This window comes from Coturnix japonica, chromosome 5, assembly GCF_001577835.2.
Source record: "Coturnix japonica isolate 7356 chromosome 5, Coturnix japonica 2.1, whole genome shotgun sequence".
Taxonomy (NCBI): Eukaryota; Metazoa; Chordata; class Aves; order Galliformes; family Phasianidae; genus Coturnix; species Coturnix japonica.
Window position 1 is genome coordinate 10193466 of NC_029520.1, and position 27838 is coordinate 10221303.

Below are 27838 nucleotides of genomic sequence, written 5' to 3' on the forward strand. Positions count from 1 at the left end.
CACACTACATACAGTTTTGTACTATACTTTACATATGAGGCTATCCCCAATGCAGCCTGTGACTGTACTGTTTTCCCCACTACAATGTTATCCTGTTACTACTTCTAGTTCAGTTCTACCATGAGTTAGGATACCCAGGCTAGAATTTATATTTGCTAGAACTGCTTTGGGAAAGACTGGAACTAGGAGAGCCAGGAGTGCTCCATTCTCAGCATTAGAAACAGCAGTACAACCAAGTCAGCAAGAGCAATGGTAGGGAGCATTGGGATTCCAGACTGATAGGAGATAAAAATTAAGTACCTCTAAGTAAGATAAAAACTCTTTAAGGCTGTCCTGGCTGCATCAGAGAGCGCGAGAGGAAAAGGTGACTGAAAGAGGGGGCTTTTGGAGGAGGATTCCAGTCTGACAGTCTGACAGATTCTGGAGAGTAATGAGAAGAGTAGCTCCCAACTATGACTAGAGGCACAGTGGAAGACATACAGGCCACCAGATTTAGGGTCTCATATGGTCCATTAACAACAACAACAACAACAAACGCTCAGACTTACGAGGAGCCTTGTTAGTGGACATGGAATTACTAAAATTCTGTTTTTGGAGGAGAATAATTGTTCTCTAATGTCAAAAACTGTCATCCCTATGGATAACTCTTCATCATAATGTAGTGCTCATACATTTTGGACAAACACTCAACTTATTCAAAATCAGCAGGCAAATATTTAGGACTGTTCCATCTGATTCAAAAAGAAAGAATTCCTTAAAGGAACCAACCTGAGTAATCAGCTAGCCATTTTTCTTTCCATTTTTCCCGTTAATAGCCTTTCTACTTAAAGATAAATGTGACTTTTAAGCCAAGGAAGACTTACAAGATGTAAGGACAGTCTCTGTTTTGGCCTTTTGCAGACGAGTCCTTTGTGGGCAGTGTTTCAAACCCTGAATGTGCCACAGTGAGGTTCAAATACCATACACTCACATGATTGTCCATCATGTATGTGAGGCACCTTCTTTAAATGGCAACCTAAGTACGAGGATTACCATTAGAAACCATTAGAAAACTCATAGTTTCATAACCATAAAGAAATAGTGATTACGTAGTCTTTAGTGGCTGAGTTTTCCTCAAACTGATACTATCAACATGTTCCTCTCTTCGATTCCCCCTATACATAGATTGTGTTATTGAACACGTCACTTCTTGCATTAGCATTTAGTGTGAAACTACTCCAAAGACTAGCTCTTTCACAGTAATTGGAAGTCAGGTCCAGTAAGAGAGATGCCTTTGCATCTGTGGTGTGAGAAGGGTCCTTCAGATGTCATGATCCTTCTGTACTTCTCTAGCAGCTGTTAGGCTGTGTTAGGAGCAGAGGAGATGATGACTCTTCAGTAGCCACTGAAGGAACTCCTTATGCACATGCAGGCTTTTCATGTTCCCTCTCAAAGGTACTGTTCTTCAGACTACAGGAGGAAAAGGATAGGGCAGTCACAAGGATCCCTTGTGGACCTCCTCACTGAAAGGCCAGGCTGATTTTTGAAAGATCACATTCACTGTTGTCTCACCTCCCTCTCACTCTTAACAGTTAAAATGAGGGACTTCAGTGGCATGAAAATGAGAGGAACTGAGTTCTGCATTTGTGTACAGCCACAAGAATGGAAGGGATAGGCAGCGAAGAGATCCCCAGCAAAATAAGGACGACTAATCCTGATGGCATTAAATTTTTGTTCAGCATTTAATTATCCAACTTTATGATGTCTTTTTTAAAGGAATACTGCATCTTTAAGGGTCCCTTCCCTCTAGATGCACATGGTTGTCTTAGTAGCTGAGGCCACTGTCCCTTTCTTTTTCTTTCTTTCTGACTTTCATCCCCTCTTTCAGCGCTTCTCTTCTTCTGTATCTGGGTTGCTGCAGCTCCGTAGTTCACTTGCTTCAGTATTGTAGGGAATGCACATGTCTGCGCTTCTGGGTCTATTGTGTCCTGGGATTGTTGATTTTTTTTGAACCTCATTTGCCTCTTCCTTTTCCCTATTGTCAACTTGCTTTCCATTCTCTTTGTTAACCTCCTAAGTGCCTTCCCTGTTGGGAAAATGACTTGAAAGAAAAATGAATGAACTTTATTGCACCCATTTTAATATTCTGCATGTTTGGTTATGGGTGTATTTGCTGTATAAACATACACACATGCTCCATTATACGATGGGTGTCAATTTGTTCTTCTCAGTTACATCACTGCAGGTAGATTTGTACTGGTCCAATTGAGGACAGCATTCGTCCCTAAATATATACAATGTATATGTATTTGTATATATACAAATTAGATCTTAACCAAATTTGCACTCCAGGCCAAAATACAAACGGAGTATCACTCAAGCACATGAACTTACTATAATGCTTCTTTCCACTTCTCTATTGATACGTAGCACAACTTTTTTCTTTCTGTTCTAACTATGTTTTAATTTTAACATTCCTCAAAACTGCCTTGTGTTGCCCAGCCCAGCATTTGCAATGTTCTTGTATTCGGAAGCATGGCTAGTTGCACTGAGCAGGAAACTGTGAAATCTACTGGGCATATATTAAATTTGGCATTTCTGTTGGTGACCGTCTCGTGGAAAATGGATTTTCCTCACCCAGCCAGAGGTAACTCTGGCAGCTTGGGAGCCTGTTATCGAAAATGGAGAGAGAGAGAAAAAAAGAGACAGAGAGAAAAAAAGCACAGCATCTGACTTAAAAATTATTTGGTTTAGTAGCACACCAGGTGTTCTTTATTCCTGATTAATCTGTTTAAATCTGAAAAAGTGGTGATACTTTCTTGAGTTTCCAGACCCACAACCCTAAAAACTTGATAACCTGACTGTTCTTTCCTATTTTGAGTGCTTTGGTTACTGGTGAAAAAAAGAATCTTGAAGTTTTTGATTGTCCCTTGGCATCAAAGTCAACACGTCAGAGATTTATTCTGCCTTTAAAGCTACTGTTTTGGACTCTTTTCAGCACAGCATTGATTTATTCTCTGTTCACATTTGAAAGATTTCCCTTGCAACCTTTAAGAGCCAGAGACTGAATTTATTTTAAATGAAAAACGAGATCCTGGAGCACAAGATGGCATCCACAGAGATAAGTGCTGGGTTGCTGAGCTGGTATGCTCTAGGTGATCTGAATTCCTGACTCTAAGACCATCATGACTAATAAGCCAGTATCAAAGCAGATTCACAGCTTGAGCTACAATCTTGTACCCTGGGCTCCCAAGCTGGCTCAGAAATGCATGCTTTAATAACCAATATGTTTCACAGTTCATTCATGGCAAAAAAAAAGAAAAAAAAAGAAGTACTTCTTACCAGGCCAGCTTGGGGGACAGAGGGACACTACAGTGAGCAAAAAGGGGACAAAATGAGCGGTTTCCTTTATAACAGTCTGATATATCTGTGCCTTATGGCAGAGTCAGAAAAGAAATTCAGCAGGAAATCTGAACCCCGTTGCTCTGCTGACTGCTCTCATTGGGATTTGGCTGGAAAGGTTTTTCTACAGCCTTAGAATGTCCCTCTCCATATTCCCCAGTGCCAAAGTTGGGTGTGTCTGCATTATTGTGAGCAGGACAAAAGTTATTTACTAGTAAATCAAACTGTCCCCCTAGTGTTCCTGGTCTCTGAAGATGTAGGCACCTGTGGCAATGATTATGACCATGCAGTTCTCCGAACAGTATTTCACTCTGCTTTTCCTACTCTTCTCTCCACTTGCTTCCACATCTCTCCCTTTCTCTTTCTTTCTCTTTGCCTTCTCTCTTCATTTTCTCTTTCCGAGGATGGCGAGTGCTGATCCATTGGGGTAAGCTCTAGTTTTGGATTATTCCTGTTGCGGGACCTGTTGTGACTTGTAGAGAAACTTTTCATTTGCACTTTACAAATGCAATGCAGGTGGATATAGCTCAGAGAATGAGGCGTTTCAGCAGGGAGACAGAGAGAGATGTGGGAAGAAGCATTTTTGGTGCTTTTGTGTGTGTTTGCGTGCTTTTATGTTGGAGTTACACTCCATATAATTTAGTTTGGGGTTCTTTTTTTTCTCTTGTCTATATGTTTCAATGTCTGTGAGTACACAGAACTAATCTCAGACACTGTGTAGGTACCAAAATACCCGAGAATATCTTCCCCTGCTCTATTTAGTGCTTTTTGTATCTTCTTGATACCTTCCAGTTAACTTTGATCCTAATTTATCTTATTTTCTTTCTTTTTTTCCTATTTTTTTTTTTCCTAAGATAAGGCTCAGTCCCATCTGTGTTATTAAAAAAAAATACTGGGTATTTTCTCTCTTTTGAGTATAGATTTTCTTAGGAGGTGAGCAGATGGCCCTAGACACAGATATATCTTCAAAGCTCTTTATTTTCAATTTTCAACAAAGAGGATATAGGTACAATTAGAAATGCAGTCCCACTTCCACTTAAATTTCCATTTATAAATACTTAAGGTAAGCAGAATATTTATTAATAAATGATTTAATAGAACTGTTGTAATAGATCACTACAGACTACAATAAAAGCTTATGAGAAGGTACAAACTGAGAAAGCTGATTAGCACCAGTAATATTTATATTAATAAAGCATGCTTGTAACATGCTTTAGGATTTATTAATGATTTCTAAACCATTTATAAATGATGATTATGTAGTGTGATTGGCCAGTTAAGGATGGTGGTGCTGGTTAACATCACCTTCTTTGTATACTGGAAGGAAGAAGAGGTGTGTTATCAACACCTGCAGTCAAAAATCACCGTGTGCTTTTTGTAAAGGCTTCATCTTCCCAAAGGGTATTACTATGAGTAGACGTTCTGACATAAGCAGAAGTATGTAAAGCCAGTGAGGTTGGTCTTGTTTGCACACTTGGGACTGTGAATAGCATTAGAAGTAGTCTATTCTTACTCCTTCGATCAGCATCAGAAGGCAAGGAACTACAGTTTCTCTTTTTTGGAAGTGATGAAATGTAATACACAGTGCCTGAATGTTCACTATTGCATATTAATTTGGGTAGATTTTGGGGGTTTCATACCCCAAACTGCAGTTTACAATTTTTTATTTTCACTTGAGTGATCAAGCAAAGAGGAGTATCAAATGCCACCCAATTTATGCTTTAAACAAACAAAAATTGGCTGGATATTTTGGCTACGCCTTTCAAAACTACGCACAGAATCAAAACAACTCAAAATTTTGAAGGCATTTCACCCAGGGGCACGAGTCAGATGCATTACTGCACGCTGCATGCATGCTGCAGGCTCCCCTTCTTGGAAGCATGGCTCCAGCTTGACCAGCTAAAAGACTGTATTCAGCATCCTAGTAAAACTGTGCTATGAAAGCAAGTTCTGCTGGGACTGCAACAAGGTACCAAACTCACTTTTTATTATAGGAAAAATTTCTGTGAGGTGGTTATTCGAAGAGGAAACAAAAGCCAAATTTGAGCCAAATGTTTAACACTGGCTGCAAAGCCTATACACTCTACTGGTGTATAGTAGCTGATGCACTGTTTAAAGCACTTGAAAATTAATCTGAGTGAAGGGCTATGTAGAGGTGCTCTGCACTGTGCTATATGTGTACTGCGGTAACCAGGTCAGCTGCTTTTTCTCCCTTCTTGTGCCTACACCTCAACAGTGCCAGGCTTCAGCCCTTTATTCTTAGACCTCACAAGAAACAGCAGTTCTCTTAAACCAGCAGGAAACTGGATTCCAGCTCCTTGGGTTTACCAGTAAGAGATCAACTGATCTAACACAGATTGGGCCTTACATGATAGCAGCTGACTGAAATGAGTAAAAATTTACTTTAAAACAATGGTCCTTGTAATTGAAGTATCAAATAGATTGAATGAGGTATAAAGGCATCGCATATCCAAGCTACAGCCCACATGTGCTCATTTCAGTGCTTGGCCTCTTTCTTTCATAGCTCAGATTGTCTTCTGCTTATCGTCTGTCTTTGAGATGGGAGGAATAGCCCACAATGACTTCAGTGCCCACCTTGTGTTTAGAATGCTCTCTGTGGCTGCTCCTACCTAGAACTTGGGTCTAAATTCCTAAAGATGGATTTATTTATTTCCTCCCTCCATGCTTGACAAAGCAATTATGTCACTGTAGATGATACTTGAGTGTCTTCTTGGGTCCCTAGAGTGGCAGTTGTGTTTGAGGGAATGCTCTTTCCCTGAGCAACTGCATTAACTTTTCTGTTTGTTTTTTCAACAACTTTTTGGTGGCTTCCGTTGAGTTAATGCCCAAGCATACAGCAGTGCAAAACACAGAGCAAAATGAGTCACACATGATGTTCGTGGATTCCTAGTAGTAGTAAGCTTTGGAATAATTATAGATTTAATACTTCCAATGACATTTAATGCCTGCAGAGTAACCACTGGGGAGGTTGCTCACTAATAGATATTTCCTGCTAAATATGCTTAGTGTGTAGCCATAAGAATGTGAGATGATTTCATATTTTTCTCCTTTTAACACATGTGAGATCATCCAGGGTCTGCCATACTAATGTGCTGCCTGTACAGCTTCATACCTTTTATTTTCTGTTGAGGGGGATGCAGATTTAAATTCTCTCTGTTCTCATTGCAGCATTTCAGCATAATGCAACCTTTTCATTACTTTCTTTTGGCCCTGTCCCAGTTCTGTCCACCTGACTGAGATACAGGAGCAGTGCATGTGTTTGTTTGTTTGTTTGTTTTAAAATTAATTCCAGTATTTCCTAGCTAGGGTGATCTTGATGGGAGGAAAGATCTCTCATTTTTGCTTGCTAGCGTTTTTGTACTGGAGTATAGAATCTGCTACTGTTCTGAGTTTTTATAGCCAGCTTGGAAACTGTGTCACATTTGTAAAGGTAAATTCTGCAGGATTTATTAAATTGGAGAAGATGCAAGGAAGAACTGCTCAGTCTGGCTGTCATATTCCATATCAACATGTTCTTGTAAAAGGGAAAAGTTTTGATAATGTACAACTCTCTTTTCACCCCAGAATTTAAAATTAACTCAGGGTTCTTTAAACTCTTCCTACTGCTCCTCTATACAATTTCCAGTGTGGACAAACTAAGATTTGCTGCAAGACCTAAGACCTACTTCTTATATCTTTTTGCATGAATCAGCAACAGAAATAAAATTCGTTTGGTAGCAATCATGTGGATACTGAATGCATTTCTAGGAGGATATCACACTAACTCTCTCTTCTGTCCCCTACCTCAGGCTCCTAGGCTGGATGAAAACACAGTACACAACAACTCTTTTGTCAAATATTGCTTCCAATAAGGAACTGGGAGTTGGGAGGGCGGGACTGCCATGTTATGTCCTCCATGTGTGTGATCATTTTTGTAAAAAAAAATAGAAGGCAGTGGGGTTGGGAGGGGGAAATTCAGGACTTGGAAACATCTGATTGCAAAGAGGAAATAGCAGATTGGAACTTTTAATCAAGTATCCTGGAATTCAGGTGAGTGTCAGAGAGGACCTTCCCACCATAATTAAGTGTTGGTGGGAACATCTTCTGGTGGTGGTTAAACTCCTAAATAGGTGTTTAACTGCATCTTTGGGCACCTAAATGCCACACAAATCTTGTGCAAGGCAATTTATAGGCTTGTCTTGTAAATTACAGTTCAGAATAAGTTTTTGCTGATGACTCATACAAGGAAGATTTTAACCAAACTTCCCATATGCATGACACATCTGCGTTGCACTCAGCTATTTCAGTTATAGAACAGGCACACAAAATAGCCTATTGAAAGCAGAGCAGACAGTTCTCCCTTTAAAGCTACTTTGCATAAACCTTTATGAGCGCCTTTTATTATGATGGTGCAAATTTAAGTTCAATTAAATGCCAAGACTGAGCTTCTAGTTTCTGTCTGCCATACTGTCATGGGCAGACAGTGGCAGGGTGCAAGGAGGGAGATTCTATGTAGAATGAGTGCCCCAGTTTTTCATGGTACAAATTTAGATTTAATCTGGGAAAAAAAAAAAAAAAAAGAAAAAGAAATTAAAAAAAAAGCATGCCAAGTGTGAGCTTCTGTGTTTTACCTACCTGTGATGGACAAAATGGAAAGAGATGGAAGGAAAGCCATCAGTGGGTAGTTTCTGCAGAGGATACAGAGAAAATAAGATATATCTTTAAGTTCAGTTTGAACATACTCTTTCTCTGGAGCTACTTCCTATTATGCAGTTTACATATATTTTTAGCAATTTTAATACTCAAATTTGTTTAGGAATATGTTTCTGGGAGTCCATTTCAGAAACAGATGTTTTCATTCTTCTGAAACAGATTTAAAAGTTCAGTAATCAGTGAAAATTCATGATCTAAATTTCTTTTAAATTCCCTTATTTACAAACTGATAATAACTGACCCATATCAATTCTAAATATATGTATATACACATGCACACATGCTGTCAGCTTTGGTAGACTTGCTACACTGGCATGTTGTTTGGTGGTTGTTGACCACCTACTTCTTAGGCAAGTTCTCTGCTCTAAGGTGTTGCAGTCTTCAAGACAACTTTCTTTCTATTTAAAGCTACCTGTGGGGCTTACTTAGCTGAGTTATGTGGAGGATTTTCTTAAAATGGGCAGCCCTCGTTCTGGAATGTTATTCTGCTGAAATGTTTGTTCATTCGGCCTGTGCGCTTTCAGCATGTTTTAGTGTAGCACATTCATGTGTTCTGTTGTCTACAGCTCACAGTTTTATTAGATGGCCTTTGTTAGAGAGCGTAAGAGCATTACAGTTCAGGTGGCCTTGTCAGCAAGTAAAGCAGTTGGTTCTCAATTGATTGGCTTTTTTTTTTTTTTTTTTTGGAGAAGTTAGGGACGCTTGAGGCATTGTGAACTTTGATTTCAGTGTGAAGTCACTGCGTAGGGAACAATTATGTATCTTGGTACTGAAGGCTTGCTTTTTTCCTTAATATGTGGAGGAGCCCCCTACCTCTTTGCCTTGTGCACATGGTGGCTTTCCATGTTGCTTGTGACAGAACATCTCATTCTGTGACCCCCAGCACTGTGTAGGAGAGAATTCTCAGCACCAGCATGTGTCTTGGCACTCCTTGAATTCAGCAGTTCCACTCGCACAGGCCAGACGCAGTAGTTTTCAAGGGCTCGATGGCCAAAAAGAAGGTGGCAACTCCTGTAATGAAAAGGGATTATAGCTTCCTTTTTGAGCAAGCAGCATTTCTTAGAGTTTTGTTGTGAGAGTGGGACAACTGAGAAATGTGACAGTAGTGAGAGGAAAGAGTCATGCTTTTCCAGTGACAGTCTCCCTCCTTCTCCTCAAGTCATGCCTGTGCCTGCAGTGGCTGGTGTTCAGGGTTATTGCTTGTTTACATTTTCTGAGGGCCTTTTTCTTATTGTGTCCATTCAGGTCTCGGTCAATCAGTGGAGCTTCATCTGGGCTTTCCACCAGTCCTCTCAGCAGTCCAAGGGTAAGTGGTTCTGCTTCAAGATGCGTTGGTCCAGTTCACTCACACATGCTTGATGCTTTTCAACATCTGTTGCTGCAGAGCCATGGCTCTTGGCTGGGATGTTTTGGTTATTCCTTGGCAGCTTGTAAATTTTCATGAGTGGTGAGGGAAATGTTGTCTACAAATCCAAGCTGAGAATTTACCATACATTTTCCCTGCACTATTAAAGGTACCTCAGGGATCTCACAGTGCCCCTGTCCTTTTTCAATCTCAGAAGTGCATTGAATAACATTGTTGTGACTGAACACTGCTATTTCCAGCTGAGGTCTGTATATGACATGGTTTCTGCCCATATATCAGAAACTACTTCACAGCTACTTTCAATCAAGCCACAGCAGAGCGTCAAGTCATGCTGGCTACAATCAACTTAATTCAGTTTGCCACAGTATAGCTTAGATTAGAAAGTCAAACAAAATTAGTTTCACAAATTCGAGGACCAGCAAATTTAAAGGGAGAGTAAAAAGTTAATTAATTGAGGGTACTGTAAATCCCCAGTAAGGTGTGTATTATAGAGAAAATCAGGTGTAAGTTCACAGGCTGGTAAAGCTTCCAGCTCCTTACTTGATCAAACTGTTTTCTGAAACATATGCTGGGTTCCTCTTAATGATTACCCTATTTTGCAACTGGCAGAAATACGTTTGCAGTCTCCTCTGTGTCTTTAGTGTGCCAGGAACCACTGAAGATCCATTTCCTTTCCTTTCTTGTTTCTGTACCTCTTGAATGGCAGTGGAAAGAAACAGATATCTGAGAATTCTTGTACGACTGCAGAATGTGCTGAAAAAGAGCAAAATAAGTTACATGCATAAAATAAGCATCCAGAGCTGCAAACCTTAGACCTGATCTCATTAGTTGATCTCTTGGGATCAATTTCTGACATCTCAGAAGGACTACATCAAAGAATAAGGATGACAAGATCTGTTCCATAGTTGCTGTATCTTAACATTATTACTTAATAGGCAGTTGATTAAATAGTCTTCAAAGGGATTTAGCAGCCAGATGGCATTTTCCACAGTTCATAACCATTTTAAGGTAGGTCAGATTTGTGGCTTAAAAGGTAATGCTGGAATAAAAATTTCTTTTAAAGTCCTTACCTATGTTCTAATAGCATCTTAGATTATTGAAAGAGAATATACTTTAAAAATCAAATGCACATATCACTGTGTGCACTGCTTAAGTAAAGTTCTATGAGAAACTGAATTCAGTGGCAGCTAAGAGTTGTTAAATCTCACAGGATCTTGCTAATGGTTGGTAGCTGGCTATTGCACCAGCTGAAAGACAGACCTGATCTTGTTCTTTGTAAGAAATGTGGTAATGAAGGGTGCCCATTCAGATTCATAATGGCTTAAATGGGAGTGTAATTTGACTTATTTCTTTCAAATTTGTTTCTCAAATCGCCCTGCACATAATGATTTAAAAATTGCAAGGAAACATTCATGATCAACAGATTTGACTTTTATCATTTGAAGTCATTTGCAAATGATTAGCAGTCAGATGCTGATAATGACTTTCATAAATTAACCACTTCCTTAATCTTTTTCCTTTACTTCCTCGTTGGTGATCAGTGTGGACCAAAATGTCAAACTCAATTTTAACTTTACAACTCAAATAGTAATACAAACTTTTTGATGCAGTGATTTTCTTTTAGTTTTAATGGCCTAACCCTAAGTTATTCAAATAGAAAGCTCTGTTGGAAACAATTATACACATTGCTTTAAATACATCTATACGAGTCATAAACATGGCAGCATTGTGTTAATACATCAAACCCAGAAAGTAAACTTACTACTGAGTGTGCTTACCTGACACGTGAGATGAGGTCACATTTACATGGCGTATCTGGACATTGCCTGACTAGAGCTTCTAAATGTTCAGGATGGATAATAATGATAGCGATAAAGATGATGAATGCTTCATGATAGTTAATAATTTGCAAAAAATCAGAACATGAATGCAGACCAAAGGATAAAGAGCTTGAGGGGTAATGTCTATTTTAAAAATCCTGCCAGTACTTGTAATCTGGGCTGTTAACTGCAATATTTTGTAAGGGCATTCGTTTTGTTTTAGAAGTGACTTTTACTTGCAACTGTGCCTTGAAAAGGCTTCTGTCTTCCCAAGTCTGTGTACTGCTGTTTGCTGATTCCATATGAACAGCTTCCCAAAATGCCTGTAACGTGTTTAAATGTACGTGTTGGGGGAAAAAAGAAAAGTCATAATCCCATTTTTGATAACTCAGTGATGGGCTGTGAACTATGATCATCTTTTTCTTTCTTTTTTTTTACGCTGTATCTTACAAACAGTGGTCTCACCCTTTCACAGAATTGGGCCTTAATGTCAAATACTGCTGTAATAGTATGAAAGAAATCTTAATTATCAAGCTGTCCTTCAACAGCATGTGGGACGTTGCAGGAGAAGCATAAAGGCTGATGGGAAATATTATCCCTTCCCTGATAAATGAATTTTCCAGGCCTTTCTGAAATTTTTGCTATAGCTATTTACAAACTAAGCACTGAGCTGAGGTCACGTTTTCCTCTTGGTGCTGTGTGCTGTGAAACCCTGAGTGGATGCTGAGCAGCTTAACTGTCCAGGCCAGGGGAGGAGGCCAGGTACCAACATGGCATCGCTCCCCCTTTCCTCCCTCCTTCTGCAAGGATGGCTGCAGCCAATATGCGCCTTAGCCAGAGTCAGGGGCAAAGAGGAGGGACAGAGGTTCTGACCGGTGTGTGCAGTAAGCTCTGTGTATCGCCTACCACTCCCTATGTATCACACACCTGTTTTGAGTTCCATCTCTCCACTGGGTTTGCACATGGGCACTTTGAACTGAAAGAGGTGGTCCCATTCTTGGCATATCTCAATTTGTCTGTGGCTTCAGTGATTCTTCTTCCCCTTCCTCACCTCCCTAAGCATTTTGCTTCTCTCACTGCAGGGCGATCAGAACAATCCCAGAGAGATGACATTTCTCTCTTCTTTTTTCTTGATTACTTTCTTTCATTTTGTTTTTTACTTTTCCTTTGTTTTACTTTTCTTTCTGTTGTTTTCCTTTGCTGACACGTGGTTGGTTAATATGATGAAGCCTGTTATGACACTGTTGTTCTTGCTGCTGCCGCTGCTGCTGTTGTTGATGATGCCATGTTCCCAGCTAACTGCATGTCTTTTTTTGTTTTTTGTTTGTTTGTTCGTTTTTGTTTCTTTGCAAAATCCCTCCCCCACTGCCCCTTCACCTCCATCTCTTGTGTCTCCTTGTGACATGATGCATCTTTGTGACTCGGATGGATTTTATTCTGACTTTCCTTTCTCTGCTCGCCCGCTCTATGCGTATTTCACTGTTTTTGATGTGCATGGACACTCCGTGTCTGTCTCGTAGCCTATCAGAAAGTTCTTCATCCCCCCTCAGACCTCCGACCTCCCTTTCTCTCCCCGACCCCAAGTCTCCTTGGACCCTGATGCTTGTAGGAACGCCTCCAGGCCTGGACATGTACTCCAACCAAAGCCAGCACTTCAGCCCAACCCAAAGACGCAGACTTTGCCATCCAAGAGCAAATTGGCCGAAAAACCACTCCAGTCTACTAAATCCAACCCACTCCCTTCCAGCAATACCGGCGCACCCTCTTCCCAGAACAGCCCTGTGCAGAATGCCCCAGGCCGCTCGCCTGCTGCCGGCTTTAACCCACAGCTGGCTGTTCCTAAATTGCAGACCAACCCTATGTCTCCTGTTAGATTACTCCCTTCTAGTACTGACCCAAGCACCAAATCTATCCCCATCATACAGGTTACCCCTCACCCCTCTCCAAGGGGAAGTCCCCTCCCTACCCCCAAGGGGACACCTGTCCATACGCCAAAGGAGAGCCCAGCAGGCACACCCAACCCAACACCACCATCCAGCCCCAGCATTGGAGGAATGCCATGGAGGACACGGCTCAACTCAATCAAGAATAGTTTCCTGGGGTCTCCTCGCTTCCATCGCCGGAAATTGCAAGGTGAGTACTCTGTCCAGATGCACAGGGTGGGTCTAATTTGAGCAGCCATTCAGCAGCAGGTTGATCCCTCTCTTTGGCTCTCAAAAATTTCATGTACTGAGAACTGAGAACTAGTGTACAGCAAACGAGAGTGATAGCGTCAAGCAGTGCTCGCTCAAAGTGTATATCAGCAGGCTCTGTAAATCTACTGCATTTGCTCCAGCAGCATGTCCTGAGCCCTCTTCACACTCAAGTAGTACAGACCTTAATATCATTGACATGGTTCTTAGAATCCAAGAACGTTTTATCACTTATTTTGCCAGCAAACGTAGAGCTGTGGTATTTCACCTATTGCTGTACTCTGCTGCCTCTCTGCAGCCATGGGCTGAGTTTTCTGCTGAAAAAAGGTGGCCAGTGACGATAGGCTGCAATTGTCCTTTCGATGTACAGTTTGTTTGATCTTGGTTAGTGCTTTTTTTTACCACCTTCAGTAATTGATATAAAAACTGCCTTAATACAATCAGCGTTTTTTTTTCTGGCTGATTTTAGTTTTAAGTGGCTTGTTTTAGGAGTTTCTAAAGTGTTGAGATCAACAAAGTTGTTTCCTTTGGTATCCAGGTAGCTTTTTGCATTCAGGCAGAGGGCACACAAAGTCACATGCACTCTTCTCAGATATAATCAGCAGCCATCCCAATGCCAGGATCCTTTGGGAAAGCAGGATTACAGCCATGAATGAGTCAGGTTTTAGACTGTGATTGTCAGGGGCAGTGACTGAACTTCAGCCAGATGGACTTCGAAGCAAATGGCCTGGCATGGGAAATTCATACATTTACATTGTGCTCTGAAAATTCTACAGGGCTTCCTCGTATTTTCAGTGACTAAAGGAAGCTTTGCATAAAGCCTCATTGCATAAAGTGTGAGAGGTGGCTCATGGAGCAATAGTAAACAAGTTTTAAGGCAATCAGATTGGCGTGATGGTTGTGATTTTCTAGTGATTTCAGAAAGAGTAGAACAAGCCTTGCAATGCATCACTTGATTAGATACAGTAATCTAGAGGCACATGACTGATTTTGAATGTCAGTACTAGTCTGCAGAGGCAACGGGCAAATTAAAGGGTGGTGCAATGTCACAATTTTTTCACTGTTATAGAACCAGAAAAAAAACGGTGTTCTGATTCATTGATTTATTTTCTTCCTTCTTCTCTTTGGCTGTGTGTGCATGGGCAGTACCTACACCAGAGGAAATGTCCAATTTAACCCCAGAATCATCCCCAGAGTAAGTATTTTACCAATACTCTACTTCTTTTCCACCACCTACCAATGTCATTTCCTTGCCTGAATGTCATAGGGCGACTGTTTCTGCTCTGAATCAGTATCAGACTGTAGCCTGTTATACGACGAGTTTTTCTTAGCACACATAAGTTTGAATCCTCAGGACAGCATGCAGAAGCCTCTGCTCAGATGATTCAGAGGAATCTTTGGCAGGGATAGTAAGTGAAGTGTTGATCCTGGACAGCAGCTCTGGGTGGTGGAGAAGCTGCTTCATATTCACCAGACTTGTTCCTGAAAGTCCATGTACATTTCAACCATTTCGTGGCACAAATGTGCGTCACTGCGTGGCAGGTTTGGAAGTCCCTGCCAGAAAGTGCTGCTCCAAACACTTCCTAATATATGCAACAGATGCCAAATTATTCCTTTTTATTTTCACAGCTTGTGTTTGTGCACCCAATGCCCATAGGCTTTCCCTGCCAACCAAGGCAATTTGGCCTTTCATCAAAATACTTGTGTGAAATATTCATGAGTTGTAGATAAAAATTGCAGGCCCAAAGTTTTGTAATTGGTGATAATGGTACTTTCCCCAGACCTGGCATGTAACTGATGTAGTCTATGCAATCTATTCCTAATGGCGCAGAATGGAGAGTGATAAAGACTATGGGAGAGGGAGAGGTAAAGAACAGTAAAGTTTAGTAAAAGAAATTCAGGAAGCAAAAATTGAATAAAATGTATTTTCAACATTTTAGACCATGTTCTAGTAGAGAGGCATGAGAGCAATTCACAATATTAACTCATCCTGACAGAATAAATACATTTTATTCCCATCTCAATTATTTTTAAGGCTGTTAAAGCAAAAAAAAATCACTGAATTAATTTTCTTCTTTTTGTATCCTCTTCTCTCACCTTTGTGCATGTATGTTGGTTGAAGTTCTGTGAATTTATTGCCTTCTCTGCTTCCCTCTCACCCTTTGAAAGCTGGTGAATGAAGCAGTGCCTATCATTTGAGGCAGTTTGGATGCAAGTCAAAGCCTAGGGCTCTTTTTTCTTTTTCTGTATAATTGCCAAATTAATGAGCTCAATTGGGCTGCACCCTCCAGTAAACATAATAAAAGTCATAAAAAATAATGAGCTGGATTTTATTTTAACAGTAGATATTTCATTGCTCAGTGCCCACTTCCACATCTTGGTGATTGCTTTTTTTTTTTTTAATTTTTATTTTTTTCCCTGCTATTCTTTTCCTTTCTGTAAGAAATAAGGTATTCTTATCAAGAGCTCTATTGACCTCATGGGCTAAGCAATAAAAGTATGTCCTTGATCTGGTACAGCATTCTTCAATGACTGCCATTCATTTAACAAAACCTGATGTTTAGATGATATGCTTTGACATGTCTGGGTAGTGCTATTCTTTCTCATTTGAAAAAGTCCTAGAAAATGTGCTAGGGATGGCATTTAAAGAGACAGAGCTCCACCTGCTTTAGACATGTGAATTGCTTGAGTAGAAATGCTGTTATTTATGCCAAGCAGGTAGACTTACAGAGGTTGCAGATCCCTGCAATCAGAGACACAGTGAGGCAGTGCGGTCAGACACTCCAAAAGTAGAAAACAGAACAACATTGCAGCAGTTGGAATTTCAGTGTGAAGTAGTAAAGCACTGGCCTGTATTTTCATACTGACCTATTTGATTTTTTTTCATCAACTGGACACCTGATTAGATTCCCAATGGACCCAGCCTCCCATGTATCTTCTGTCTCCCTCCCCATTAGGACGTTTGCCATCACAAAAAATGGTTGTTTTCACTGTTTGTAGCCTGATTTTGGAGGGTTCTAGAGCATCTCATTCAGGTTGCTCAGGTCTTTGAATCATACCTGTCTTAATTAAGTCAGTAGTACTTAGCACACCTCAAGAGGAGGGAAACCCTTATTGTATGGTTTCACTCTGAAGTGACTTCTTCGGCAGACCCATTCTCTGTGCAGAAGCACAGCTAGTTCAGCCATTTTCAAGGAGAAAAGTGAGTGTATGTTCTCTCTGTCTTGATCCAGTTCATTCCAGAAAGAAAAGAGACCACTGGCATCTGTTCTGTCTCATGTGACTTGGGCAAAATTATGTACTGAATTCTAGTAATTTGGAAGCTGGATCACAGCCCAGGCTATCAGTGAGTCTTCCAGAGTCAGTGTTACTATTGATAACCTTGCTGAAGAAGAGAGCCCAGCTGCACTCTACAGACTCCAGATCAAGTTCCCAAGCTGAACAGGAGAAAACCTACTTGTGTTCTGTGGCCCTCTTAACCTGCACTCATTAAAAGACCTATAAATAAAGGTTCTGCAAAACCATTAGCAAATTACAAATATGAAAAGTAGCATTTTAAGATGGCAGATCTGCAGTTAAATATTCATGCTTTTGTCAAGTTCAGCTTTCAAAGAGCATGACATACATTGGGCCCCTGGAGTCCTGACAGTCAAGCCCTGTTTGTATTATGATAGATCCCAGCCTAAGACAGCCAGACAGTTTAGATAGATAACCAGGTGCAAATTTACTAATGAGTATAGACCCTTTACATGCAGGGAGCTATTGCCCCAGCTCTCTGGGGGCTTGCAGAGTTGTTATGGTACGTGTGAGACACATGAGCTAATTAGTATGTAATTTCCTTTCACACTCTAACCCTGGCTCCTTAACGACCCATTTAAATGAGAGGCCCTTTCTCTTTACTGCTCTCCATGCTAATCTTTGGCTCACTGGTTTAGTTACAGCTGCCTTTGAATATTTTAGGGAGTGACTTTTCCAGCCCACTTTAATTGAGTGGGGGGCAGTGATTTACCAAATTGCAAATTAATCCTTTTGTTCTCTTATCTCTGTAATGGGTGGACACAAATGATTATTTGCACAGCTGAGGTGTGGTGTTTCCATGCTTCGCTCTTGCTTCATCTCTGCCCTTCCTCATTCTGTGTCTTTGCTGCAGGAAAGGGTTCTCCTCATAACCAGCTGTTTAGCACTTTGCTGGGGTGCACAGCAGTCCTGTGTGCAGATGGCTCCTTTCCTGGAGAGGTTGGTCTGCAGATTGTCTTGCTCTGTTGAGTGGTGATCCTCTAAAAGTGAAAGCCTGCTGCTTGCCATAGTATTATAAAATACCCAGTGGAGTGGAAAACTTGTTCATGGCAGGTCTTTTTGTCTCTGGCTTTTTCATCCTAAATTTTTCTTTGCTACAACCTGATCCCACATAACAGTGCACCTTCAGCAAGTTTGCAGACAGCACCAAGGTGAGCGGTGCAGTTGACATGCTGGAGGGAAGGGATGCTGTCCAGAGGGACTGGGACAGGCTTGAGAGGTGGGCCCGTGCCAACCTCATGACGTTCAGCAAGGCCCAGTGCAAAATCCTGCATCTGGGTCAGGACAATCTCAAGCACAGATACAGGTTGGGCAGAGAACGGCTTGAGAGAAGGATTTGGGTGTGTCAATTGAAAGAATCAGCATGAGCCAGCAATGTGCACTTGCAGCTCAAAAGGCCAACAACATCCTGGGTTGCATTGAGAGAAGTGTGACCAACAGGTTGAGGGAGGTGATACTCATGTCTGACAGCATCTTCCTTCCCCTCAAAGCCTTACCTCTCAGTGGTGCTACCTATAAGTTCTGAGTAGTTTCCCCCAGTAATATACATGCCTCATTTTTCCTTTCAGTTACATTTTGTTGCTGTGCAATAAATGGCAGCAGAGGAGCGGTGTGGCAGAATGTCATCTGACATGGAATGAAGCAGTGGGGTGTCACTAAATTCCTCCATGTGGAAAAAAAAGTGACACCCATTGACATTTATTGATGTTTGCTGAGCATTTATGGAGGCCAACCAGTAGAAGAGAGCAGTAAGATGATAGGTGGTGTTTCAGCAGTGGTGACAACAGAGGGGCACCTCTTCTGACTCATATTTTCACAAGCTCAACAATCGGGCTCTTGTTCATAGGTAGTGAAAATGCGCAGCTAATGGTGGTGACTGTGTTAAAAAGCAGCATTTTGCAGCTGAGAATTTGCTCTATCACATAGTGTTATTGTGCTCTTTGTATCTATATGGAAATAAATAGGAGGCACTCCTTTTGGAGAGACCCGTGTGTATGAACTATATATGTGACATATTAATTAGTGTATTGGCTTTATATAAAAGTTACCATTGCGCCTGTTTTTTTCATGGCTGCTCACACATCTTGCAAGAGTTAACACTGTGTGGACAGTTACTTAAACAATTTCCACTGAGTGGGGTTTTCACAGACTCTGTGAGCTACCTGTTGTACTAATACTGCAACTGGAGTGTTACCAATAATTTCTTGTGCAGTTTTTAAGTGTATTTTTTCTATCTGGGAGGTATCTAAGAAGCAGTGCTCAATATTCTAAACCATCTCCTTCCTTTTCATCATTTCAGGCTTGCCAAAAAATCCTGGTTTGGTAACTTCATTAATCTGGAGAAAGAAGAACAGATTTTTGTGGTCATTAAGGACAAACCTTTAAGCTCCATTAAGGCTGATATTGTCCACGCTTTCCTGTCGGTAAGTCGGTCAAGCTGCTTGTTGGTCATATCAGGGGCCATATCACTGGTCATATCCAGGACTCACTGTGCCATGTACTGGACAGAATTTCTTCTCCTTCAAGTGCATGCTCTGTGCATTTGATCTATGTATTGTGTTGATTCAGGCCTCCATTATGTTCTGTCTAAATTTTTAACTGTAGAAAATATTATGTGAGACAAGAAAAGATTTCAGCCTTATGAAAGGTGAAGTCTCCAGGTTGCCAGAGCTTGGAATTTCAGTGCAATTAGTGCATTGGTAGTACAGTATCAAGACAGTGATTTGCTACTTTGTCACACTTCTCTTAAGGTCACCATCTATGCAAAAGTCTTGGCCTCCCTGGCTATGGTCTCCATCACTTTAATAAGACAAAAATCTGTGTCATGTCTGCATTTATTTCTTTAATTCTTCTCTCCTACTCCTCATGACAGATAGAATGATAATTTCCTCTAGTGACCGGAGTCTCACTTGCATATGCTCTTTATTTGCAATCCAGGATAGTCTGCTGTTTGAGCAGAGGAAAATGGTTTTGTTTTGTTGTTGTTTTTTTTTCCAACAGAGTCCTTATTCTCACAATTTGCAAGTACCAATAAGGAAAAAGTCAGTACAATTAATTTAATTTGCACTATTTTTAAATTCAAGGATGTCTGAAGCATAGTGAGACCTTATTTTCCAATGGAACTAAGAGAAAGCAGCTCAATTTCTGATATAGTTTGTTGAATTGGTATTGTTTTCCACAAAATATTACTCTCCTTTTTAGTCTTTATGACGCTGCAATGAATTTCGTCCAGAAATGAAAATACAGTTCTTTTAACTGTTCATAGACAGTGCTGGCGTACAGAGAGTGTGTGCAGTGTGCATAAAACATTCAACCATCAAACAGTCCACGTCAGGTTGGCTTGAAGCAGCCATGTTCCTATACTGGTTTCATGCATTTAGCTGTGCTTGTGTGTTGAGCGTAGTGCGCACCACTGTTTATACTGGTGATCCTATGCATACCTCCACATAAATGGGGTGAGATGCAATGTGGTGTGCAAACTCTATCAATCAACTCTACAGATAACTTCTAATTAAATGTATTGTCATAGCCTGATAAGAAAGTCCTTAAGGACACCTTGAAGAACTCATCTCTCATATTTCCTCCTAAATTAGAAGCCAGATTTCCAAATGTTTTGGGAGAGTGTTTGAAAACCTGGTCCTTTGTGAAGCAATAAATAAAAAATGAGAGTAAGTTAAATTCTGGCAATATCTGTTATTGATGCCTGCCTGAAAATTAGTCAGTTGTGAAATCCTACTGTAGGTCTGATGATACAGATATTGGATCACACCAGAAAGCTTCTCAAAATTGTTTTATGTATTGATAGTAGTAGTGGTTGGGTAAGTATGCATATTGTTCCTGTGGATATTCCAGACACTTGTCTATGTGTCTGCTACTAGTCCTGATGTCCCTTTGATAGCATATAATCACAAATTCAAGTCCAGAAGAAAAAACAGAGAATCTTATGAATTTTGCAATTGTTTCCTTTGTGCACTGGCTGTACTATCTTCTACCAACCTTTTTCAGATTCCAAGCCTCAGTCACAGTGTCATCTCACAGACAAGTTTCCGTGCAGAGTACAAGTCCACAGGGGGTCCTGCTGTCTTCCAGAAGCCAGTGAAGTTCCAGGTGGACATAACATACACAGAAGGGGGAGAAGCGCAGAAGGAAAACGGGATCTATTCTGTCACTTTCACGCTCTTATCAGGTAACCATGGCAAAGCTGCAACATGGGTGCAAGTTGTCTTTGTCCTTGCTGATACGGAGGCATGCAAAGATACTTCCGCTAGGGCAAGGAATATAACTATCTTGACTTCAGAGAAGGATTCCAACAGTAGTCAAAAGGAGGATACTGGGATCAAGAATGGCACTGGCAGTAATGGAAATGGTGGGAGGGCAAAAGATTCCCCAGAGGTGAAGTTGCCACCAGCATAATTAATACTGAAATTGCTGCTCTGATCATCAGATTTTAAATACTTCCCTGGACTACATCCTTGCTTTACTCAAAGGCATCGGTATCTCACCTGGGTGCTGTGGGACAGTGATTTCTCTCTTCGTATAGAAATATGCGATCTCTCTTTTTTTCTGGCTCATCACATGCCATGCACAAATTAAAATAACAAGGAAAAGATGTCCCTAACATTTCTGTCTTTACAAAATAAGCCATCTTTCCATTTGTTTAGTTCAACACCCCGAAGCTGGTATTTATACTGGGACTTCATAACAGTTCCTCAAAGTTGTACTTTCACCTGAAGCAGAGCTATGCTGTATGTACACTTACCGGGATTAGGCAGATGGGAAGATGTTTGTGACCCTTTCCCTCCAGCCTGTGTCACATGAGGATTCAGTTCACACTCCTCTCACAACCATTTGTGCCTCTTCTCTCCTAACAGGTCCAAGCCGTCGTTTTAAGAGGGTAGTAGAAACCATTCAGGCACAGTTGTTAAGCACACATGACCAGCCTTCAGTGCAGCAATTATCAGGTAAGTAGTTTCTACTGTTGAGCACCTTGCTTCAAAAGGGACAGGAAGACAAAGTGCCTCTCAGTACCAGGAGGCTGAGGGAGGCCATCCCTCTGATTACAGCAAGAACATAGCTCCATTCAGACAGAGCAGTAATTTCCTGCACCCACCCTCCTCCTCCCTCTCATTCCCACTCCAACGCTCCCAGTGCATTCCGCAGTTGAACAGCTTTGCCCTCCTCCCGCCCAAAGAGCCATTTGCCCACTTCTCCATCAAAGGCTGCATTATCAGTTGATATTCCAGATACTCTCATGTTCCATAAGCTCCCAGAACAGGGACACATTCTGGAAGATACCCAGTTTTCAAACTCTTCAGGCATGCATTAGAAACCTCCAGCTTCAGAAGGTCGCAGAGGAAAGTTAAGAGCTGCTTTTAAGTAGCCATTAACCGCAGTGTTTTCAGATGGTCGGAAGGTGGCTAATAGTTTCCAGTAGTGCGGTCATATTCCTGGCCCAGTACTGTGGTAGCACAAGTCATATACTAAGGTTCTGCAGAAGCTATGTTTTATTGATTTTAAAAATAAGTTCCAATTTGTCATGGTGGTAAAGAAAGGCTTACAAGTGTGGCCCTGTGCAGTGACATCAATCTGAATCTGCAGGCAGCCTGAGTTGATAATACAGTAACTGGCCTCATCCCATCGTTATGTAGCAAATGCTCACTCTGACAACCAGTGGTGGCACTAGAAAAAAAATCAGTGTTAGCTCTTCTGTCTTTTAAGAAGACTGGACAAAGGAAGAAGGTGAAAATTGAAAACATAAGGAAGGTCAGATATTGGAAATGCTTCAGCAAAGGAAAAGCAGGGATAAATAGAAAGACCACAAAGATACAAGGAACAAATGGGAGCAAAGGAAAGAGTAGAGGCTGCAGGAAGAAAAAATGGGGAGTGGGAAGAGTTTTCCCATTATATGGGAAAAGGTAGTATGTACGTATATGTAAGAGCCAAGTTACGTGCTTTACCTTTGTGTGAACCATCCAAGACAACACTGCAGAATGGAATCAGCGTAGGATCATGTAGTTAAGTGTTAGATCTCCTTGGCTCGTTGCACATATGGGTTACATCCTTCTGGTCTAACAGTGTGGCTTTAACAGCTAAAGAGAAAATAACTCTGTCTAGAAGAGTGTGAGCTCACTATGTGACAGAAGAGTATGCTCAGCTCAGGAAAGATTATTTTCCACTTTACTTTTGCCTTCCAGCACTGACTGACCTTCTGCGTGCTGGATTGCAAGGGTGCCCAGCACGTGGGTTATTCTGTTAGGAAACAGAAAAGGTGAGGATGTTAGAACTAAGGTTGACTCCATTTTTTGCTATGTGATTTTTTGATATAAAATAAAATTCAAGGAAGCAGACAGACTACTTTTCTCCCAGCTTTTCCTCTCAGGTAATGCTGGGGCCCAGAGAGAATAAGGGCAATTAGCTGAGAAAAAAAAGGTATTCTCTGAGTCTATTTCGCATTACCACTGGTGTGCGAACAGTGTTCTACCATTCCTTGCCTCTTTGAGAAAGAAGTGTGCCCTTACCCTCTATGAGGGAAAAACTGTTAAAAAAGTAAATGATGTGATCTCTCTTAACTTCTTACCCTAGCATGTGCAAGCTACTGAGGCCATACAGAAAAGCTTGGACTCTGTTGCACACTTATACATGAAGCTGGGTATTTCTATAAGAAAGTCATAGCACAAATAAAAACCATTCATCTGACTGAGGCTCAGGGAGACATTTAGGGCAAACTGTGCTGTGAGAAATGCATCTGACTTACAGTTTTGCTCTGATTCTGGAATAGAGAAATTGTATTATAGACACAGAGTCTCTTTCCACCGCCTAAAGCTACATTAGAGTAATTCATTCTCACAGGGAAAATGCAGCCTGATCTTTAAAGACAGGGAAAGTGCAACTCCACATGGAGTGTTAAGAACAAGAACTCTGTCATCCAGGTAGTTATCTAGACAAGGCAGCTCACAAGAGATATGGTGCCAGACTGTCCTGTATCTATCATCTATCCTGATCAGCAAGATGCATTTCTCTTGAAGATGAGAGAAATAATTTAACTTGAAAAATTTAGTTTTGAGAAGAATCCAAGAAAAATAGAGAAAGGAAGTGAGATTATTACTGTGGAAAAGACAACCTGTGCTTCAGAGTAGGGGTTTCCCACGATTCACATTCTCGCCCAAAGTGAAAGAGAAAATAAATGGATAAAGGAACTGTAAAGAGGTTGTGTTCAGTACCTTGGGTGAACAACCACAAGTTGGGTGGCTGTGGTTCAATAAATCTGTGCAAGGCTTCCTGGAAATTGCCAAATTATTGCTCAGCATTTCTTACTCATGTAGAAGCAAGACAAATTCTTCCCCATTTCTCTTCTTCTCCCACATTGCCAGCCCCGAACATCTCACAGGAATTAAGGTGTCTGGACTCCTATTCAGGTTCATGTTTTCAGGATGCCCTGTAGGGAGTCCCCTGCTGGACTCATGAACAAGCTCATGGTTCGCTTTGACTCTCCTCCTCCATGGCTTTGAGGACATTGCTGGCTCTGACCAGCTATGCTGACTCGTTTGCTTCCCTCCCAGTGCACTGGAGCTTTTCATAGTTCACTGTGCACAGACGTATCTTCTATGCCGCTGTCTCCCCTGCCTTTTGGTTCAGGTGCCTTTACAGGCAGGAAGGTGAAAGCTACCTGTGAAAGTGTGCATGTAAGGTGAGACCTGCAAAAGACAAGACAAATGAAAGCAGGGTAAAAAATAGAACAGCAAGGCCCAGTAAGCATACGGCACAGACAGCCATTCTCTCTCCTGCTCCTCTTTGATCTGTTATGCAGCATACCAGCCCACTAAGCCGGCTTGCCTGGGTTTCAGAACAAACTTTCTTCTTTCTCATTTCCTCCAGCTCACAACAGTGTTTGTAGATGTCATGTTGCCCATACATCTCTGTGTGTGTATGTGAGTGTGTACACATACGTACCTGATTTAGGCAGATGTGTTTCTATGTCATGCTTGAGCACCCTGTAATCTCCCTTCCCCATGGATATCCCTGCATTCACTTCCATTTTCCCTTCCTAAAACTGACTGTGCTTACTTCTGATATATTCTGAAGCAGGAAAACAGCTTTCCTCCCTTGCTGGAATTAACGTGTAAATAAATGCAATCCATTCCACATGCTAATCTATTGCTTTTTAAAGCCACTGTCCAGTGGCCAAATTTAGTACATCATGTCAGCCTTCTACCTTGATGCTTCAGGATATGAAATCTTTTGCGGCATAAGTGCTGAAAGGGCCTACAGACCTATGACTGGCATGAAACAAGTAGACAGACACTCTATCCATGAGCCCCATACTCTGAATCTGCTCTTAGGTAATCCCCAGGCAGGACTGCCATTTGGTGGAATAAAGCAATCTCTTTGGAAGGAAAAAATGACAGGTTTTTGCCTTTGTTTCAGCCCAGTACACTTCCCATTAGATTGTAATTTGTTTGCCTCCACAACGCCTTTGCACAAAAGTAATAGAAACAGCTGGTGAATGGGGACACGCAGAAGCCATCCGTGTTCATTCACAGGTTATCAATTTTTATTTTCTTAATATTTTCTTGCCTCTTTAGGCTTTGCTTTTACGTGTGGGATGCTGTTTATCCCAACTTTTAACTCATTATCCCATATTTTAGGCAATCAGCAGTGCTGCAGTAGCCTTTTTTAACTTCTTTGTAGTAGGTTTTCTGCATTATTATATTTCTTGGCTTCATATCAGATTTTAACCATCAGCATTTCAATCAGAGCTTCTTGGTGCTACTGCTATAAATGCCTTTCATCAACATAAACAATTGTTTAGAGACCACATCCAGCCTCAAAATAAGGCAGTGAAAATTCTCTCTGATGGCATATATCTTCTCTATATGCACCTGAGCTCTCTTACTGTTCTAGTGTATGTCTCAAGGAGGAAACAAAGCAGATGTTCAGGTGACTCAGAAGCTTTGCTGGAGATTTGTGCTTTCTGTGTGTTCATCTTTATGGCCCACGAGTGCTGTGGGCTGCCAAATAGCTACCAAAATAATTAGTAAGAAATGGTTTTCAAGTGTGCAAAGGATTTTATTATTATCAAGACAGAAAAAAAAAAGGGAATATATAAATGCCAGTTTGGAACATGGACCGCCATTCAGTTTTATTTGGGGCTCATCCAGGTCCCAGTTTAATCTTGTTTTCTGCATTCCTTCATGTCTTAACCACTCTCATAGTGTCTGGAGCAGCACTATGTCTTGCTGTCATAATTCCCACCTATACAAGGCACTATGTAGTGCCTGATAGGTTTGATAGAGCACTGGTTTCGCTAAACAACTTTGTTGTTACTATTTGACAGGCCTCACTACAATTAACTGAATAGTCTTGTAATAAAGCTTGGAAAAAGAAATCCAAGCACTCCAGATTTGTGATAGGAGAACTGTATATTTCAAGTAGGCACCCAAACAGTGGGAAATTCCAACCTAGATGGTAACTGCCTTGGACCAGAGGAACTGATGACTCACTCAGCATCATTGCCTTTAATGGAAACGGTTACTGGGGACTGTGAGTATCTGGCAGGACATGCTCAGTGATTTGCTGGGACCTGGCCCTGCCACTGCAATCTCAGGAGAGCAGTTATTTGTGTGAGATTTCCTGAACTGGTCAAGTCACCGTCCCAGAGCTATCAGAAGCATTACAAACCAGGCTATTGGATTGTGAAATTTGTGAAGGATAAAACTACAAATTACAGGGGGAAAAGAAAAAAAGAAAATCTGGAAAGAAAATCTGTCAGAACACCAGGGATTTTTAATAGATTCAGAGCTTCTTTGACCTTTTCATGTTCCAATAAGGGAGGTCTTATTTTAACCAAATCATTTGTCATCTGATAATGAACTAAACTGAATGTAATTTATGGAAGAGGCTCCGTAAAAACTAAAGCATGAGTGACTGCCAGCAATTGCTATGAAACAAGGGATCGCCTTATCATCAGAAGGATTGAGTTCTGGCACTGCCATTCTGCTTTAATTAAAAAATTAAACAACATACATTAAAAATGCAGTTACATGACCCATCAGTGCTTCTTAGGGAGATAAATGCCTTTGGACCTTGACATTATTCACCTCACGTAACACCTCGATCCCACAGATACTGGGTTGTTACCCCTGAGCAGAAGCCTGCTGCCAAGAATCTAAGGCTTTCTAATAAGGATGAAAATTCTGCTTTAAAATTAGGAAATATTTGGTCATACAGAATATTTGTTAAAGCAGATGTTGGTAAGGTGATGGAAGTAAAAGAAGTATTAAAGTGGGTATTATAAGAAGTAAGCTAAAGGCATATTAACTCTGTTAGTCTCTCAGGAGATGTGGTATTAGCTGCTGTTTCTGGCATCCTTGTGTTTGCTCTTCTTTAGGGATGGGGAGAAAACAGCTGATCATGTATTGGGAAGATGTTAGAAACAGAAACAAATTATTGTGCATTTTTTCAGAGTGGCCATGCCAATATTGAGAGCACAAATTCTAGTTGAGCATTAACATTCTAAGAAAGAAAAACAGAACATCTTGTTAGTTGTCCTTTGATATTTTCCTTGATCTCATATTTCAAAAGAATTGTTAGGGGTGTTTTTCCTGTCCTTCAAAAACAATTCTACAACCTGCAAAATTAATATTTTAGTAACAAAATGGGGTACAGACCCCAAGGAGTCACGTTACCAAAAAGCCTGTGTTACAATCCTTCTTTCCTGTTGTAGATCTGTCAGTTTGTATTCTAATCACACAGTTGATGTATGTAGACCTGTTTCACAACTGGCTTTATGATGAAACACTGGAAAGAGCTATGCTGGCTTAGAATGAAGAAGGACGATTCTGAAGCATTGGGAAGGATGATTAAGTTAAAAAATCACAAATAAAAAGATATAACAAATTTAGGAATATCTTAGTAAACTGAACACAATGTTTACCTGTGCTGACATTTTCTAAATATTACCTTTCTTGCTTCTGGACTGCTAGTTTACTGTGTGGTCATTCTGGAGACACTAGAGGGAAAAATTCCAAATAATGGGTGTGAGAAACAATCTTTCTGTCATACTTAAGACT

At 40.9% G+C, this 27838-nt stretch overlaps 1 protein-coding gene across 19 annotated transcripts in view; it reads left to right on the forward strand.

The window, feature by feature from the left end:
- The window catches only part of BRSK2 (BR serine/threonine kinase 2), a 288040-nt gene that overhangs the window by 243007 nt on the left and 17195 nt on the right, over positions 1–27838 (forward strand). For 8 of the 19 annotated variants that reach the window (XM_032444833.1, XM_032444829.1, XM_032444831.1 and 5 more), the window contains 7 exons: positions 3785–3808; positions 9340–9400; positions 13206–13413; positions 14619–14667; positions 19069–19192; positions 20775–20955; positions 21641–21730. In XM_032444833.1, the coding sequence (XP_032300724.1) occupies positions 3785–3808; positions 9340–9400; positions 13206–13413; positions 14619–14667; positions 19069–19192; positions 20775–20955; positions 21641–21730 (737 nt within the window). Of the gene's footprint in view, positions 1–3784; positions 3809–9339; positions 9401–12800; positions 13414–14618; positions 14668–19068; positions 19193–20774; positions 20956–21640; positions 21731–27838 lie in introns of all 19 variants that reach the window. The other 11 variants (XM_032444834.1, XM_032444838.1, XM_032444841.1 and 8 more) reach the window with 2 other exon arrangements.